Source organism: Trachinotus anak, unplaced genomic scaffold (assembly GCF_046630095.1).
Source record: "Trachinotus anak isolate AG129_WGS33_773 ecotype Australia unplaced genomic scaffold, CSIRO_AGI_Tana_v1 ptg000012l, whole genome shotgun sequence".
In the NCBI taxonomy this organism is placed as follows: domain Eukaryota; kingdom Metazoa; phylum Chordata; class Actinopteri; order Carangiformes; family Carangidae; genus Trachinotus; species Trachinotus anak.
This window is the reverse complement of record NW_027273863.1, coordinates 13,531,066-13,550,977: the sequence shown is the minus strand read 5'-3', so window position 1 is coordinate 13,550,977 and position 19,912 is coordinate 13,531,066. Positions and strand designations below refer to the sequence as shown.

The 19,912-nt window shown below is 38.8% G+C and overlaps 2 protein-coding genes across 3 annotated transcripts in view; one reads left to right on the top strand and one right to left on the bottom strand.

The window, feature by feature from the left end:
• tnn (tenascin N) overlaps positions 1 to 3,813 on the bottom strand; it is a 33,942-nt gene extending 30,129 nt beyond the window's left edge. For both annotated transcript variants that reach the window (XM_071492127.1, XM_071492128.1), the window contains exon 1: positions 3,674 to 3,813. The gene's annotated coding sequence lies outside the window, so the exon portion shown is untranslated. The remainder of the gene's footprint in view (positions 1 to 3,673) is intronic.
• A 13,571-nt stretch (positions 3,814 to 17,384) lies between these two features.
• Positions 17,385 to 19,741, top strand: mrps14 (mitochondrial ribosomal protein S14). The gene is made up of 3 exons (XM_071490870.1): positions 17,385 to 17,543; positions 18,541 to 18,705; positions 19,131 to 19,741. The coding sequence occupies exons 1-3, from the start codon at positions 17,475 to 17,477 to the stop codon at positions 19,311 to 19,313; spliced, it is 417 nt and encodes a 138-aa protein (XP_071346971.1). The 5' UTR covers positions 17,385 to 17,474; the 3' UTR covers positions 19,314 to 19,741.
• Positions 19,742 to 19,912: the final 171 nt, after the last annotated feature.

The following is a 19,912-nucleotide window of genomic DNA, read 5'->3' as shown; positions in this document are numbered from 1 at the left end:
GAAAGACTGGAGCGTGAGAGAGATGAAGTGAGTGAGAGAGAGTGTATAGGTAGAAAAGGGAATGATGGAGAGAGTGTGTGTGAATCACTGACAGTATAGCAGTTAGCCACATTAGTATCCTATAGCCATGTGGAATGGCACTGAGCGCTGGCGCACACAGATGCTTAACAAGCATGTTTATAGCTCCCTGTCAAGGTTTTATTTGATGCTTGCCATTTTCAGGCCCTCTTGTTATTTCTCTTGGAGGAGATAGCACTGTGACCTTCCAAGCATAGCAGAGTGCCACAACTGACTGCTAAGAATGTCCTGGTGTGGGAAACACAGACAGATGGAGGGATTAATGGAGAGAGGAAATGGGAAATAAAGGGGGAAGTGGTGCAGAGGAATGGTTGGATGGAAAAATGGATAGATGAATTAGTGCATGAATGGACAGATGTATTGATTGGTGGGGGGATTGGTGATGGACAGATTCATGGATAAATGGATTGTTGAATGCACAGTATGGGTGGATAAATGGACAGATGGCTTTATCCATAGATGGATGGATGGATGGATGGACAAATTAATGCTACAATAACTAGATTAATGGATATATTAATTAATGGATTGGTGGATGAATGTGTAGATTGGAAAGGTGGATCAATCAATGAAAGGATGGATGACTGAATGGATCTATGGCTGGATGGATAGAAATTAGATGGATTAATGAATGAATGAAAAAAAAAGTGGATTATATATAGATTGATGAATGGATGAATAAATGCTGGAAACATAATGGATGGATCAGTGGATGGACAGATGAATAACTGATGTATATATGGTTGGATTGATGGGAGGATGAATAGATGGAAGATGGATGTATAGATGTATGGACAGATACTGAATGAACTACTGGATGTTTGTAGAATTAAGTGAACGTCATGACACAAATCAGCCGAGTCAGTTTTTGTTCAATTATTGTGAAAGCAGAAAGGCTTTACTGGATTTTCTCCAGTCGACCAGTGACATAAAGATGTTGAACCCAGGTTTAGTGTCAGTGTCCAACTCATTCATAATGTAAAGGCAGCTGGCCGTCACTAGTCATTCTAATTCAAAATGCATCAGATGGCAGGATAAAGTGGGAAAACAGAGTGGAAGTTCAGTGGATGCTCTTACTCAGCACATGCCCCATCTAGATAGCATTTCAATCTGGCTTTCAAGCTGACTCAAGTAAAATTCAACATGTCCATAAACACTGTTAAAAATTCCTTCCTGACAATAACTTCTCTATGTCAAAGCAGAGCTATGTCAATGGGCCTGTAAAATGTTTGTTGACTACCTGTGATGTGTGTTCACTCTTTTATAAGGGAGACAGAAGTGCGTGGGACTCGGCCCATGTGCGCACAGTATGTGTGTGTAACCTGTCATTTATAGCTTGCAGAGACGAGGGGGATTTGCCTCCAGATGTAACAACAGCAATTTAATCACATAGAGACAATAGTGTCTGGATCCACAGACACCTTTCACTGAAGGCTTCTTGACAAGTGGTGAGGGATACTTTTGTGTTTGTGTGTTTGTGTTTATAGTTCTCTCAGAGCTTTGGAAACTGTGAATGCACTAAACATTGGGTTGAGGGGAGAAAATAAAGGGAGGGGAGGACCGATAACGAGAACTAAGACAAACAGCTGTAGAAAATAACTTGTATTGGGAATACAGATTCAGACAGAGAGAGGCAGTATAGAAGAAGAAGTCAGTGCATATTTGCCCTATCCTCTCGAGGGAGCCATTAAGCCTCAGACAAAAGGCCGAGTGTTTTGCCAGGTTTCAAATCTGGACAAATCTCATAGGACCAAACCAACAAGCTTGAGGATGAGAAGAAGGGAGGATTGAAAAAGAGGAGCGGCAAGGTCATGCCTTTATGTGCGGTTGCAAACTTGCTGTGTTTGCGGGCATTCTTTTTCTTTCCTCTTTTCCTTCCCCTCACAGCAGCTTGCAGACAGAGCAGGGAAACTGAAATGAATAAAATGAAGCTGAAAGCAATTATCGTCTGAGAGCAGAGCTTATATCTTCATGATTCTGTCTGCCTCCTGCTGCCATACAGACCACAACGAGACCTTGATAAGGACTTTGTTTCACCAGCAAAGTGCCTTTTCACCTCAATGAGGTTGCCAGATGAAAACCTGACCTACCAAAAAGAAAAAAAAAAAATACAACCCAGACATTAATAAAACAGCCTAAATTCTAGATAGAAATGGATTTTTGAAATAAAAAAATGTGTTTTCAGTAGCTTTCTTGTTCCCTGGGGTCATTTTCAATAATTGAAGGTAAATGAAAAAACACCATAAAAAAACATATGTATGCAGTCTGAATACTTTTTATGAACCACCCACTCAGGGTTGTGGGTCCTCTCTCTCTCACTCTCTCTCTCCCTCTCCCTCTCTTCCTCTCTCTATCATTTGGCATGGCTGAGGGCCCACATCTGTAGCTCATTTTGTGAGGGCTTCTATGTATTCCCTGAGCCAGCACAGTAGCATTAAAGCTAAATCTTCTGGATTGACAGCCCTGTGAGAATATCTATCACCACGGCACATATTTAATAAAAATATTTATGTTATTATCACAGAGGAAAATTTGTGCTGGCACCTTTGTTGACAGACGATTTAGAATTATCTACAATACAGTGTGAACATTAACTGGACATACAAATCATAAGTAGTAACTCTTCTACACATTTCTTCCAGTGGGAAAATAATCATGTTGATTTATGTAATATTTGTCTAAGAATTTTGAAATATTCAAATTATTTTTTTATTACTGATCCAATTTTAAAATGTTTTCATGGACCGTCTAACGTAAAATAACATATTTATCTTAAGACTGTTTAATTTTCATTCATAGCAACACACTAAGAAGACACACAACACTTTAAAAAAAAGTTTTTGTGAACTTAGCGAGGATACATGCTGAGCACCAAACGCTAACATAACTTCATTCATCCCATCACATGTCCTCCACAAGCTTCCCACAGACAAAGTGCTGCCATGCCAACCAAAACTAACATAAGAACAGATTCAGTTGCGGGACACTTGATGAATTCCAGGTGTCAAGTCCAACTTTCGACTGTCATGTAACTGACAGCAGAGTCGAAGTGAAAGGCTGTGGATAGACGCTGCTTCATTAAAGCCTTAGAGGAGCTTTAGGAGATACAGACAGAGAGATGAGGGATCACGAGAAAAGGAAAGGGATGAAGAACAGATAAGTAAGGGAGTTAAGTGCCTGGAGAGAAAAAAGGGAGATGGGAGAGAAAGCTGGGAAATACCTCAGATGGAATTTGTAGTGTGAAAAAGACCAAAGAGGGAAGCAAAAAGCATAATTGGTCCCCTTGAGATTATGTAGAAATAAACACGAGTATTCCCTGAGCACAACAGAATTAACACCCTTGAGTTGTCATCAAATTTTTTTTTTTTTCTTGATAGTCATTAAGATAAATCAATTTCATGTAGCCTGTTATATGTTCAGAACCTTTAGAGAGTAACTGACTTTAAATCGAAAGTGAACAAAATACAAATATGAAATGTCTAAAACTGTCACACACCTAGGTTAATTGGAATAATGATAACGAGCACTTTGCTAAATTCAAAACGTCAGTGTTTAAATGACTGTATATAATGATAAAACTAAAAAGTTGCCTTACCCTTGAGGACTTTCTCAGACGTTCTCCTCCTCTACCTTCTTTCTCTCTTTTCTCCGAAGGACTGAATGTCAGTCAAGCCTCTCCCTCTGCCACCTGTTGACAGGCCAGGCCCAATGATTCAAAGACCTCTACACTGCCAGTGACTTTTGCTCTCCCCCTCCCTCCTCAATTGTTAAAATCGCTCCCAAATGCCTACAGGCCAATGGGCAGTTAGTTTGGGAGTGTCTCCTCTCCTCAAGTGATTGAATGAAAAGGGAGAAGGAGAGAAGGAGGAGGAGTGATCATGAGCAGCATTTTGTTTTTTTCCCCCCTGAGTTAATCACTCTCTATCTAAACACACCTCTTACCTTGCTTCTTTATCGTCTCAACACTTTCTTTATTTTTTAATAAGTGATTTTTTTCCCCTCCCTGTATGTTTTTGGTTACAGTAGCAGAGGAGGTTGGAATTAATCTCTTTAGCAGAAGGAGAAGGGTCTTAAATACAGTAACTGGATAAAGGTTGGATTCAAGCGGATGAGTTTGAAGCCAAGTAAAACCTAGAGTAGGCTTACGATGGAAGGAACCACTGGGGAGACGTTACATCTGACAAAATACACTTTTAAAAGTCAAAACTGTCCACAGGATTACAGAAGAATTCTTAAAATAAAAGGCACATTTGGAATCAAATGACACAGACACAGCAGTGGCATATAGATTGCGACAAAGGGGGATTTCCTGAAATAAACAGTCTGGAGGTATGGGTTCTTAAGAAAAGTGATAATAATCAGTCCTTTGGAACATTGTTCGGATAATTGGCAGCAACAAACCAAAAAGTGCCTCAATTTGACATTTCTTGTTTAACCACTTAGCCTCCTGCAGGCTAACTCCTTCAAGCTGACAGAGAACTATACTGCTTCAGTTTGCTTTCTGTTATGCAAGTGTAATGAAATTTGAAATAATGCAGTCAACTGTTGTGCACGGAAACAAACTGTGACAGAAAACATCCATCAGCCTCGACCACCAGACTCAAGGTGTCAAGGTTGGCAATAGTTTACGCTGACAGTGGCTGTTTGTCTCTAAATATATAAGTAAGGTCTCAAATTTCTGTGGGAACACAGAGGACGGTGACTTTGTTCAGGTGACACTGGAGCTGAAGCTGGGAGGGCAGCTGTGGATACAGAACAAGTGGTGCTCAAACTTTTAATTGTAATCTCCTGTGTGTTTGGCACCAAAACCATGTGTGTGAATTCAATTTATGCTCTAGCATTTAGCATTCAGGAAACCTGCTCAGCTTAAAGCTTGGTGTGACAATAATTGTCACAGATAAAAGACACAACGAGTTTAAGCAAACACTGCAAAAACTTGTTAACTTAAAAGAATTATGACATTTCTGCTAATGACAGTCCCCAGTCTTACTTCAACTTCCTTAAACTTGCATAAATCCGTTTTCTGGAGCACTGGGAGGTAGTGCAACAAGCTGTAAACACAATATACAATGGCCTGATACAGTTGATATGGTTACCATGTTAGCAAACAAGTTGCCTATTTACAAATCCAGCAAACAACAACATCTTATGAATCTCAGTGACTAATCTGATACATATTCACTTCCCTTCTCTGATTTTGTCTCTGTTTTGGTTTCCACCAACTCCTGAGGGAAATATTTAGCTGCTTTAGCTGCTAAATGCTTCAACATGTTTCTCTGTCTTTCTGCTTTTAAGTTGCAGACATCTAAAATTGATCGCAAGAGTTGAATTGGTTTTCTGTGGGTCTTTCACTGTGAATGGTAAATTTCACATTTCACATCGTCTTTTGATCCTTTGTTAATACAGAAATATTTGCTAAAGTGTATTCATATTATTTTGTGTTTATTAAAATACAGTGTGGGTAATAATGGGGTAGTGCTGGGTGAATTATATGCTTCTGAAAGTATATTTGCCAGGTTTTAAAAAAAGCAAAAAGAACAAGGACAATATTGTTGTCACTGAGAGGCAAATAACTCTTGTAAGATAGCATCTGTCATTTTGCAGCAGTGTCTGCTGAGCCTTTAGAAGCAAAGAGCTCCTGAATGAGTCAGCGGATGTCCCATAATGACACAGTCATTACAGAGAGTTTACACTTCCTCTGGATGTTAAGCTGTAACCATGGAACATCAGTGGATGTAATGTTCAGGCTAAGATGTGGTCCACCATAGATTTCGACCCATGTTGTTAATATTCATTATCAGAGCGCTGTGAAACTTTCAATTACATAGTGAGGACAATAAAATTAAATAAGTCAATAATTAAGTCAAATTTCTTTTTATCACGTTGAGAGATTCTACTACCGTATAAATGCTACTACATGCAACATGAGGAGGTTGCAATGTAGCCAGTCTGCATGTGCAGAGTGTGCGTTGGTGGTATATGTCTTTTTGCCAAGACTTGTGTCTGTGTGTATAGAGTTGTGAGCAGAGTCTTATCTGAGATCAGCTTCAAATGTTTGGACCCAATTATACTGACTCTGGGATTTGGAAATAGATGAACCAACTCCAAATCCACAGTGAGTGATGCAGTATCACACATACAGTCACCCACACACACACACACACACACACACACATTCACACACACACACACACACGCACACACACACAAGACCAATCACTCAAACTCCAAACGTGTCAGCAAGTTTGTCATAAATGTCAACAAGCATTAAGATTCACTTTCAGCTGAGAACCCATCCACAAGAGCTTTTATTACTTCTGAGGAGAACTTTCTGCTGATGCCTCATGGTTTGATGGAAAATAATGACGAATCTTATTCTTAGAAACCATCGTTCCTGTGGAATTACCACTTCCTGCTCTTTTGAAATTACTCAGTAGCTGTAGTAGAGTAGCTTCTTTTGCGTGCAACTGTAAAACATAAGAATGTTTATATAGAGAGAGAGAGAGAGTAGAGGGTCTCAAATACTCACAGACGTCATTCATGCTAAAACATACTTTCTCTCTATTCCTAAAAACAAGGGAAATCCTCAGCTTGAATGAACACAAAGAACACACAGAATGTCAGATTGGCACATTGAACTCCACTCATGCATGCGTGTGTTGTGGGAGGTGATGACATTTACAGCATTTCATGGGACAATGAGAAAATATTTCGAGCATGTCACTATACTTCTAGGGAAATATGACTGTTTCCCATTGTAAGATGACGGGAAACGTACCCCATCATGAACAACAGATGTAACAGAACTCCTCACTGCAGGGTGAATTTTATATGATGTCTCCCTTAATGTGATGCACGTCTGTTTCCTTTCTCTGGGAAAAAAAAGACCATCTCTGAACTCTTATTAGAAGAGCCCACACACCTCTGATTTTCCTTTTTATTTATCCCTGTTTTTTGCCTCCAGACCCGAAGCTTGTAATTTACAGAGGGTGTAAATTTAAAGCTGCTGGATTAAGGTGTTTTTGACAACATCAAAATGCGAACCTGGACATGCTCAAAGGTCAGCACAGTTGTTGGTCCTTCAGGTACTTAAGCCCCTTTGCTGTATGTGATGGAAAGGCTACCTTGAGGTTATATATATTCTATGTCTTGTTAACCATGTGCAAACACTTGCTGTCACATGTTGGATGGAGGGATCTGCAGCGATTAAAGCTTCCAGAAGTTAAATTTGTGGTGAAAAATACTTTTCCTGATTCATGATTACAGCTCCTCGTCTTAAATCTGAGCATCTGAATGAAAGACACCAACAAGTTTACAATGTACAAATTTAGAGCAATATCTGGAAATTCCTGTTGGTCTGTACAATAACAATAACACCTGATCATGATTAATTCCTTTGTTTTATGTTCTGTTGATGACAGTGGAAAATCTTGACTTAGACACCCCTCTGCATCTACTTTTCAATTAGAGAAGGTCATGGCTTGTGGTTTACATTTTTCTCATGCTCTTAAAACATTAGTGCAGATACAAGCTTAATGAGATCCTCATTATCAGAACAGAAATGTTTGGTTGCAGGTGGAAGGGTGGCCCTCACCATGGATTTGTAAACAGAGCCATCCTGGATGTTACATAATACACCAACTATTCTAAGTGCTTTTATGAAGTTTTTCCTTGGTCACACATATTTTCATAGATTCTTAGTCAGTTTGTTTTGTAAAAGTAAAAAAAATTATCAAAGATTCATTATTCATTACTCAACAAAATGGCATCAGATTCTGTTAATAGCCTCAACATATGCAGTGTTTCTTATAGAACTAATGAAGCGATGAGCATGCTGGTATCTCTCATGCGGATTGATAGCGGATTTGGGATTTTACTTTCCTAAACAGAGGAAGTAATTTATTGTCCTCTGCCCTCGCTGCAGCTCATCTTGGTTTTCCTCCCAGCCAAGATAAACAGCAGCCCTCCTGATGCTCATACATTTCTAGTTAGAACAACCATTCAGTATGTGAAAACAACTCCTGTTTACAACAGGCACTTATGCTGCTTAATGTCCTGCCATAATTAAGAAGGTACTTAGAACATAACCAAAGGCGTCATTAACTGAGTTGATGAATGCATGATTTATTACTGCAAACTGCATGTTTTTTCTAGACAAATGGATGTTCTGAGGACCTCTAGCTTAAGTAATAAAGGAGCACAACTTTTCCTCATCAAAATGCTCCAACATCTGCTGTAAACTACAGTATATATCACTACTGTCAAGTGGACATGAAAGCTAAGAAAGAATGCTGCAGTTCAGCATTTTTCATCAGTGCTGAAGTGATTAGTTGATTAACCGAAAAATTGATCACAGAAAAGTAAGTAAACACAATGTTAACAATAACAATAACATGCAGCCTTAACAGTGTTATTATAGTTCTAGTGACAGTTCTCATGCCAACAAAGAAAGCGCTTTAGTGAACTACTGACTGAACATGCTTTAAGACAGTATGGCTAAAAAGACAGCCCATAACTAAAGCACTTATTTCAGACAGACTCTCAGCCTAACGCTGACCTACTATAAGCCACAGTAGTGTAAAGACAGTTTGACAGTATCAGCCATTTAGAACTACTGCCTGTGTATCTGTGCTCGACTGCTTTCCATAACTTAAACCCAAACCCTCAATGGATTCCTTCAAGTAAATATACAAAAAGCACATTAAGTCTACCCTTTGAACTAGATGCTATGTTTAATCACACACAGGCTAACTGTGGAAAGGAGAACTTAAACATCACTGATCGCGTGTTCCCCTGCGGATCTGGAAACTGTTGATTGAGAGGGCTGATTTGATCTGAAGGGGAGCTACACTGTGAGGGGCTGTGTGCAAAATGAGAGCTGACAGACAGATCCAAATAGCACCCGCAGATATCTAACACATGAAATATGTTTAAAGATTGACTAAATGTCTGGCTTGTCTGGGGGTTGTTAGGGCGAGAGATTAACGCAGCCAACTCAAAGCTGACAATTTTCCATCACTGTGGCAATTCTCCATTCCCATCTAAACATGCAAAAACAGAGACAAAATGTTTTCCCATTGTTTACATGGAAACGACAAGATCAGATCAGAGCAAGCCCGAGCCAATACTGGCTTCTATGCCACATTCTGCGTGTTTACAGCTGTCAAATGTCTCGGGGGCTGTTTGTATTTTTGACCAGCATATAAACTGAATGTGTGTGACTTTGGTGGAAAGCCGATCGGATTAGAGGACACCGTATAGAAAAAACCTAAGCCACTGAAGGCAAAACAAACTAATGCCATATGGAGGTTTGGTTGAACGTGCTCCTTTTAAGGATCTTGTTGTGTGTTCAGCTGTCTTTGATGCCTACCACATTGTGTTCATACGAACAAACGTGTGGGCACATGCACACACATAATGCTCATGTTCATTCACTATAAGCTGTTGCCCTGTCTTTAATTATCTCTAGTGCGCACCACAGTTTTACGTTCTATGTCAACCACTCAGAATAGCAAAAGCAACATGAATGGAATAATTGTACATTGTGATTATCTGATAATGTTGTTAAACTACTGTGAAGGGTCAACACACCCAGCTCTCAGGCTGTTTTTAAAGATTACTGTTAATGTGGCTTTTGTTTTGTCAGACAGCACATGGTAAAGAGCAACAACAACGATCTGACAATGACATGTGACAATGGCTGTGGTCTGGACTCAGACATGTGACATCATGAGCGCAATCCATGCCTTCTTGTGACACGTCAGCTTCAGATTGCGACTTGGAAAAGTAGAGGCTGTTTGATGCAAAGAGTGAATATATTTGTCTCAACTTCTCACAAAAATACTGTTTATTTATAGCTTACACATACAGTACACTACAACTGATGAAATATGAAGACCCTGCTGCCAGAATGATAATTAGCAGCCTATAGCACATTGGCAAATGAATTGATTGGAACAGACAAGGCAAGTCAAGCAGCAGCCTGACAGATGAGCTGGTGTCAACAGCTGTAACAGCTTCCTGGGCTGATGGGGATACCAGTCCTCAGGGTCGGGTCATCCTGTCATGAGATGCCGTGCGGAGACCTGACCCCCAGTCCATACCAGCTGACATTACCCAGCACTGATCATGGCTTTTGAGCTCAAAGACTCACCAGTGGCTTCTTCTTCTTTTTTTTCACCTCAGAGAAAAGAAAAATGGTGAGAATGTAAAAAAGGAAACAAGCTCAAGCAGGTGAAGGTCATAGTCACTACCTGCCAATGCCTGTGGCTCATGCTAATGTTGCAGAGAAAATGAAGCAAATAGTCATGGAATACACTGCATGGTGGAGACTTTGTCTTTTAAAGTAACCATCCAGGGAGTTCAAAATAAAAAGGGAACTGCATAACTCTGCATTAATGTTGCATTTGTGACAAATGAGTCCACTGAATACATTTATTTGCATCATTTTATCTTCTCAGGCATAAAAATGACCTCTGTGTGTGAGAGATATCTGATCTTAGCCGACAGCTTAAACAAAGTTTTAAGATAGCCTCTGAGTGACTGCCTGGGACCTTTAGGTCTCCACAGGAAAATAGAGGCACGCGATTGTAGAGGGTGACAGTGACAAATAACACAGTTTAACAGAGAGTTTTAAATGACCAACTTCCTGCCTGTATTAATACGATTCAAAGACAAACATGGAAAAACAGTGGTCACATGAATCTACACTTCCTCAGACCCTGACATGGAGGAAATTATTTTAGCTCCGTAAACCGACACCAGGAATTACCCTTCACCTGATTCTCTTGGGTCAAGAAAGATTTGTTTTCAAAGCTTGCGGACTACACTTCCTAGAGCATTGGTGGTCCTGTAACTAAGTATAATCACAGATGTGTCTGTACCCCTCTCTCTTTCTCTCTCTCTCTCACTCTTTGTTGTCTGTTTCTCTTTTTCTCTATCCTCCAAAGTCACTGCGCTCATTTAAATTCAGACCTCACCATCTCACAGTACCTCTGTTCTTCTCCTCAACAATGACATTAACACCTAACCATAAAATTAAGAGAATGCAGTTGTGGACTTTACAAATATCCCTTTATATCCCCTGAAATGAGGAAAAAATGCTACTGGGACAAAACATAAACCAGATAATGTTTTTCTTCATGAGGTTATGCATCAAACACTTTATTCACACAAATAGTGTAGCAGTGCATGAATATGAGACGGAGAGTTGATGTCCTTTGAAAAATGCTCCCTTCAGCACAGCATAAGTGAATGCAGCATAACTGCAGATGGGACTCATCATTTTTACTTGACCCAAAAGACTCAGTTCTAAGTCTTACAATATTGTGATTGATAATATTTGGTAGGTAATGTGTCTGCCAGAACGAGAAAATGGTAAAACAGATGGTATGAGACAATCACACATCACACTAGTGCCCATATTATTCAGAATTATTCAGAATAAAATAACAATGATGAACACAATTGTTTAGGTATTGAAAATGAGGACCTCTTGTGTGTTGGAAAGTTTATGGAAAGTCAAATATTTTGTTTTTTGAAACACATGGCATGTTGATTTTATCAGCAGACCTAATATTATTCATTTTATGTCTGTTTAAATTTCTTTAATAAATAAAAATAAATCTGTTTAATCACTAAATTAGTATCCAACCCCCAAACACCATTATATCAATCTGTATACTGCTTATACATTAGACGTAACAATCCTATTTCCAGAGAACACCCTGTCACTTGCTCTCCTAGATAAACACAGCTAAATGTACTGAAGAGTATTTTCATTTACACTTGTCATAAGCTTGTCTTTGTGTTTGATTATGGACATATTCATGAAGGATGTAAGTGTGCATATCTGTCTGCATGCATGCCATAAATTTGACCAAGCTCTTTCTTTCTCTTTCTCTCTCTCTCTTTCTCTTTCTTTCTACCTCTCCTCAGGGTATATTAGACATTCCCGAGGTCTGGAAAGTGGGGACCCCTGAGTCAGATAGGTCATGGCCTCTTGCTAAATGGGCTGTATCTGGTTCAAATAGACACTGACAACTTAAAGCAGAAGGAGTTTCCGTGCTGACGTGTCCGTGAAGGCATCGTAATGGTCAAAGATTGCTGATTCAGTGACTCATACCTAACGTCTATGCACCAGATTGCATAAAGTCAATCTGGAGACATAAATTAATGACAGCGGTTTTAATGTTATATAAAAGCAAACACTGTGGCGCTAAATGCAACTGCATTTGTTTCAACAGTATGTTCAGTTATAAAGGGCTGGAAAGCTCAAAGGATCTTTTTCTCCCCTAATTTTGTTGTCTCAGTTTCTCTCAAAGCGCACTTATAGAGTGTTTAAATATACTTACACTGCTGCATGAGTTTTCCATGATCAAAAAATCCAGTCTGAATGGTTTGCTTTGTCAATGATTTATTAAAGCAACTTTAAATACTGTAACATGTGCTTGGTTCTTTTCATTTGGCAAAAAAGTTTGTGAGAGACGTCCGGTACAGAATAATGGACCAGTTGAAGGCTTGAGAACTGTGGCTCCGCTTGTGAAGTTTACGACATCTCACGGAGAGAAATGTATTTATTTTACCCAGCCAGAGAAATACAGGAAATATCTCACTGTCAGATTTTTCCTCATTTCACCAGGTACTGTATGCATTTGATTATTATAGAAATGGTGGAATATTTAAAATGAACTGTAAGCACTTAACCACATTTGTATAGACTGGTCTGGTCATTCAAGACATAGTACTTTTCTTGACATTTAGTGATTATGCAGTGATTTTGTTTGGTGTAGATACAAATAGACATGCACAAGAGCCCTCAGTAAATCAAATCCGTTTAAAAAGACACATTTTTATAGAATGGTCCAACAAAAGAAGAGTCTTAAAATCATCTCAAAAGGAAATGCACTGTATTAAAACACAGCCTTTCTACATAGTTCTTGTTCTTTAAAAAGTACTTGAAATATGCTTAATTGCACTGAAAAAAACTGAATTAGAAGATGAACATAGGGGAAATATTAAAAACAGGCATTAATTGCGAGTTAACCTATGCCTAGATGTTAGATGTGCCAGTGTCAGAAACTGTGACCAAGTTAAATAGTTAAAAAAAATATATATATATCAGGATCATGGCCTGGCTGCAGCACAGAGCTGGTAATCCAGAGTTCTTCAGAGAAGCATGACATTTCTGTGGTCTGTGCCAAATTCTGTCACATTATGGCCCCATATAATGGTATGTTATTGTATAGAAATGAAAGGAACATTTTGTTTTGGCAGCTGGAGATGACTTTACTCCAAAGCGAGTTAAAATATTTGAGCTACCAAAGGCATACTAGGCTACACACTGAGATGTGATGCTATATACTACAACTATATGCCTTCTATCAGTCCCAAACTAAGATCACATTCTTTCAAGATGCCAAAGATATGTTATTTTTAATATATAGTGTATTTTGCTGCTGCCTGCAGCAGCTTGATTGTGTGGACTTTGTCTGAGTTATGTTCAAAGGTCATGTCGTACACAGTTAAGGTCAAAAGGGGCAAACCTCATTAAGAAAGACAGCAGTTTACAAGCTGATTTGTACCATTGAAATGTCATTGGCAGACATGGTCATGTGTGTGTGTGTGTGTGTGTGTGTGTGTGTGTGTGTGTGTGTGTGTCTTTGTCTGCATCTGTCTTACATTTCATCAACAAAGTAGTGTAATATGAAAAGCAGGAGATGGAAATATTCCTTATCAAATAAAACTGTGTCTGAATCAAACACTCTCAAACAACCACATAGATAGAAAACATACTGTTCATACTGATTACCAACATATCCCCAAGTGGTATGTTGGTAATCAGTCTAATGTTTGAGCAGCCACAGGATCTTTGTTTACCATAAACCATCTTGTCTGGTGTGTGATGAAAGGATGCTTAAACCAGTCTAGAAGAAGGAAAAGCTGATGAACACCAGAGGGGTTAGGTGGTTGACGATGTCTGTGTGTGTGGGATGTATTAGTGGAAACAGAGCTCTTCCCCTCAGTGTGAATGTGCCACACGCATCCTGGATTTTACCATCTCTTAAGGGCTCTACAGCTACCAAACACGGCACTAGTGATGAAACTTAAGGAGTTTGTACTTTACATGAGTATTTCCATGATCTTATACTTTAAACTTCAACTCCACAACATCAGAAGGAAATACGACACATGTTCAATGCAATTACTTTGAAAAAAAGCTTTTTTCATACACACGATTAACCCCACAGTATATAAAGTATAATGAGCTCCAACTTAACTAGCTGCAGCATCAATTGCTTACTTACATGTTTACACAATAGTAATATTAGTCATCATTTTGCTAAGTACTGTTGTTTTCGATGCTTATTTACCAATTACTGATCATAATTCAGTGATTTTACTTGAATGACATTTTGAATAGAGGATCTTTACTTTTTATGGAGTTTTTCCATATTGATTCTTCTTACATTAAAGATATAAATTTGACTGGACAGTTTATAAAGGATCACAATAAAGCCTAAAATTTATAGTACATGATGCACCCAGATGCATGTATATGGCTTTATTGGGAAAAAATATGTCATGCTCTATGGATGCAGACAGGCCCTCAGTGCACATGGGCATTACTTGGATGACAATAAAGTTCGTATAAATAGCGACTCACATGGTTTCAAATTCAAGACTGTGCTTCAGTTCAAATGTGAAACCAGTGCATCCAGTGGTTTCAGCCTCAGTTATATAATCCTGACCATGTTCACTGCACTGCTGTCATTTTAATGGATGGGGCTGCTGTGCCACTAACTTACCTCTGTAACAGATCAGTTTTATATTGCATGGCTTTGTTCCCACATCTCCCAAGGCTTTACTATGATCCAACCTGAGGTCTTGATCCCCTGTAAAGCACACATCTGTCTACATGACATCTTTATATTTAATTGCTCCTTTGTTGCCAGCTGTCAGGAGACTGCATTGCTTCCCTATTGTCATTTGTATTATCTGTATTATCTATGAGGCTCTTACTGTCATTCCCTTAACACAAAACACTCTTGGCCAGACACAACAGCTCAAATCTTTCTAATTGCCATCATCATTGGTTTTGCTATCAGCCACAATAAGACTCATACGCCTATTCTTTCTGCTGTCGAACTGTAAGGTTGCAGAGCTGTTCATACTGGGTAACTGGGGATAGATGTCTTACTCAAGGAAGCATTAGTGACAGGATTTACTTGCTTATGTCAACTGATCAACTTCGCACTGATTTTTGTTTAATGTCGTCAGTTAACATGATGAATTTGCATGAATTTGCTCAAAAGCAAGTCCTGTATAATGCTTCTACAGAGAGGCTACCCTTTACATCATTTAATCAGGAAGAAACTAGTTGCTTTCTCCAATCAAGTTGAGAATGTTTAAATCTTTCCAGCAGAGAGGCATTTTTGTCAACCAACGCATATCTTAATTTTTGCTGGCATACCCTGACAGCTGGCATGTATAATACATTTTACATTATGGAAATGTAGAAGTTCACCTTACTGATCCCCTCAAGCCTTTGACTCATCTATGCAATTGTACTAAAAGTACAGAGGGAAGGATTTTGCCTTCTTGGTGATTTTGGAGGGGTTTAAAGTATGAGCCAAAACCAACTGAGGGACAAAAAGCTGTTTAAATATGATATACTGCTGCTGTCAAATGTGTTTTCCAAATCTCAAAAACTGAACAAAAATATTTTTGTTCTTGTTGATAAATGAATAATTTTACAGTTACAGTCATTTGAAAAGCTTGTCGCCTACTGATTCCGAAAAAAATATGTTTGACCTGAATATTTTAACCTCAATAAAAAAAGAAAAAAAGACAGAAAAAAAAAAGAAATTGTCATTTCATGCAACAACAAAGACTCTTCAACACCCAGTTATTGAGGTGTGTATGAAGACTTGCTATAGGCCTATATTCAAAGTCAGGTTTACAAATAGCACTCTCAAAACACCCTTAATGAACTTTGTCTACCGTCATTTATCATTTAATGCAATACTCAGAGGCCTGTACAGATTTTCCAGCCTGCTGCATAATGTTTCTCTTTACAGAGGAAACACTGCCTGCAGTTTCTCATGTGTTAATATTTATCCAAGAAAGAAGGAATCCCCTCAAGGCTCAAAATAATGGGGATTGTTTGAGAAAACCTTAATGGAATCTGCTGCTACTGTTAAATCTTATTCTATAAAAACTTTCAGAACAATGTCCTGCTGTACCACATGTTGAAAGAAGACCACAGTGCGCCTTGTTATATAACATAAGAATTTCATTGCTGGGGTCGTCAGGTCAGAAAAGATGGGTCCCTGTTGAAGAATAGGATTTCAGTCAGGCATTAGGTTTAGATTCAGTATGTGGAGTGAATTGCTCCTTGGATGGATGGTAAGAGAGTATGAGCTTATAATCATATAACAGCACTGCCACCTGTTGGTTATTAAGTATCACCACAAGGGTTTTAAAATGAAAGCCCCAAGGCTGCTGGCTAAAGAAATATCAGCTACTTTGAAAGACAGTTTTCTATAGTTATTGCCATGTCAAGCTGTTCCATTATGTGTCCTCAAATGTTCCTCAAATATTTATAGTTGTGTAATAAACAAATAATTAACAAGATATTAATTATTTTTCTTATTTTACCAATGAAATAAGAAAAAAAAATGCTATTCAAAACCATAGCAAAATTGTAGAGATGTCTAATCTTCTGGTTTTCATTAAGATGGTGGGTGAGATTTACTGTTTAAGCACAAAATCCCCGTCTATCCATGGATATCAGTGGGAACAAAATACTGACAGTACCCAGGAGTTAAATGCAACTTAATTCATTTCTTTGAATGACCCTAAAATAATTTGTCAGAATGTACTCTGTGTGGCAGGTGTATTCTTTATTCTATTTTATTTTATTTTTTTAAATAATCCTAAACCTGATTGTAACTTTGACTGATGGGAGCTGCAACAATTTGTCAATTGATGGATTAGCTGATCATGACAAAATTAATCATCAGCTACTATGATAATTGATTAATCTTTTTCAGTCATTTAGTTAAATGGAGGACGCCAAGATTTCTGGTTCTTGGTTCTCAAATGTCTATGTTTCTGGTTTCTTTGGTCTTTTGTGATAATAAATGTAATATTGGACAGCAGCTCTGACAGAACTGGATGCATGGAGAAATGACCTCGGTGCTTAGAATCGAGAAAACAATCGTCAGATTAATCGATAACAAAAATAATCGTTGGGATGCGAGTGATCCGCACAACTTGCAGATATGTTTCGTTGGCCTCAGCCATAATTTCACACTCCTGGCCAGCAGGAGGCGACATTTTCAGTGTCTTTTTATCCTTCCTTGGTGGTTTTGCACAACATTTGCAGAACCAACATGGCAGCCCTCAGGATAGCATGCTCAGGGTTAAACTCCCTGTATTCCTCTGTCTGCGGCCCAAAGCAGGTAACTTGCATGTTATAGCGTGGCATACAGTGGTTTAAGGTGGTTTTTTTGCTAAGACTGCATCGCATACCAGCGACAGACGGAAAGAGAAATCAACACTGACGGTGTTAGTGGTCTAAGTAGCTTTATGATGTTAGCTTCATGCAGCTAATGCTCAGTAATGTCTTTTATACTGTAGCTAAATGAAGACCTGTCTGTTCATAGGTGGCAGCAGCGGATCAGTCTGACGGGGACAAACTTAAACATTTCTCACGGGTTTTGTCTGTAACAGCTTTTAAAATAATTTTAACTGCGTGTGAAGCTAACGGTGACTTTAAGTTTTCTTATATTAGTCTCTTGTGTTACAGACGCTTACTTTATACCTTCATAAACACTTCTGCGAAGACAGTCTCTTGTAAATGTTTACATTCATGTGAGGTCATCATAGTGTTGTTTTGTCCTCACTATATACACAGAAATGCAACCCAATATAATACCACCACTGACTATGACCTCAGTGCATATGAAAGTAACTGAATGAACACCTCTGTGACAGTGTCAAAGAATGAATGAACATCATAGCCATAATGGAGGTAGACTTTATGGCACAACAGTTGTGCTGGATTGCAGTGGTTCAAACAGTTGTGCCAGTTTTAACTGATGCTTTAGTGATGATAAGTGATGAGGTGATGTTGACTGAGTCCCAAAGAGCGTGCTCACTCTGTATTCTCCATAGCACATATTAGTGCAGTTGTACCAAAATCATCAGTAATCGGTAAACACAAGGAAAAAGTAATGGTGGGGCTGTTTTGGCTTTCTTGTCATGAGTAAGATCTGTGCTGTCGTGTTAGTTTTTAATCTTCCATCTGTAAAATGGCTTCATGAACAGCCTATAACGCAAGGCTCGGATCTTGTTAGACATTCACTTTGAGCTGTTCACTCTGTGTGTGTGTGTGTGGTGCACAGGCGCATGAAATTATCTGTCAGTCAGTAACACCTGCTGGAACATTGTGTGCAGGCCCTGAGGAGCTGCTGGGGGGCTGTGGAGCAGGTGAGAGGTTACTACGTTGACTGGAGGATGCTGAGGGATGTCAAGAGAAGGCAGATGGCCTTTGACTATGCTGATGAGAGGATACGGATCAATGCGCTGAGGAAGAACACCATCCTACCCAAAGATCTTCAGGTAGACTGCAATTTATATCTCTACTTATAAGAGTGACGTGCCAAAGTTATATGTGACGCAGGGCAATATATATGTGTGTAAGTATGTTGTAATCATGTATTAGCCCTTCTTTATCAATCAATTTTACTGGTATCTTCACCTGGCTATATTGTTGTTTCTCATTATGTTACAAACGACTCATGTGCTTTGATTCATCTGAAACATATGGGCATGATAAATAATTAATAAGCTGTCCATCCTGTCAATTGAAAAAAAATGCACCTTGCATCTTTGTGCTCATCTTGAAATAACTGTATTTGGTTAATTGTCACAACTGTGTCTATTGTGGTCATTATTGGAGATTATTAGTAAAAATCAACATCCAAAGTTATTCCAAATGATTTTAAATACATAAAAGACTGATTTCAGTTTTTACATCTTTGCAGGAGGTGGCAGATAAAGAAATTGCAGCACTACCCAGAGACAGCTGCCCTGTGAGAATACGCAACAGGTGTGTGGTGACTTCCCGACCCCGGGGAGTGAAGCGGAGGTGGCGCTTGAGCCGCATTGTCTTCCGTGATCTAGCTGATCACAACCTGATGTCTGGGATTCTGAGGGCAAGGTGGTGACTCGGGGTACAGTTGGACACTACAGTTGGATCGGATCATGAAAAAACAGGCTGTTTCAGTGGCTATGATCAGAAGAGCAGGATATCAACATTCACTATTGACTTGTTTTCACCTTTTGTTGTCTGAAGCCTTCAGAGGTATTGACTACAATAAAATGGTTCCACCAAGACCCACAAAAGCCTGGGATGTGTTATTCTGAATTCACTGAGATTACTGCAGCATGTTTTCAGTATTTTTTTTACATGATGACAAGGACATGAGTATGGAATTTCTTTAGATAGTTTATCCATGTTTCTTTATGGCTCTTCTAAATATGAAAATTGACAAAATACCTGATTAAAGAGAAAATGCTCACGCAACTCAGTGGAGCAAATGTCCATGTAACTTAATGTATGCAGAAATTGATGAATAAATGTTGTTGCACATCACTAACTGTTTTCAGAAGTGTGTCTGTTTATTGTGGAATGCAGAAGTCGATACAGAGATTAGCATATTTTATAGAGTTAGTGGTATAAATATGGTCAAGGAAAGCACTGTTTTCACCTAAAATGAGCTGTTTGTCCTGTAGTAGTGGTGGAGCCCTGCATCCGTTCAAATTA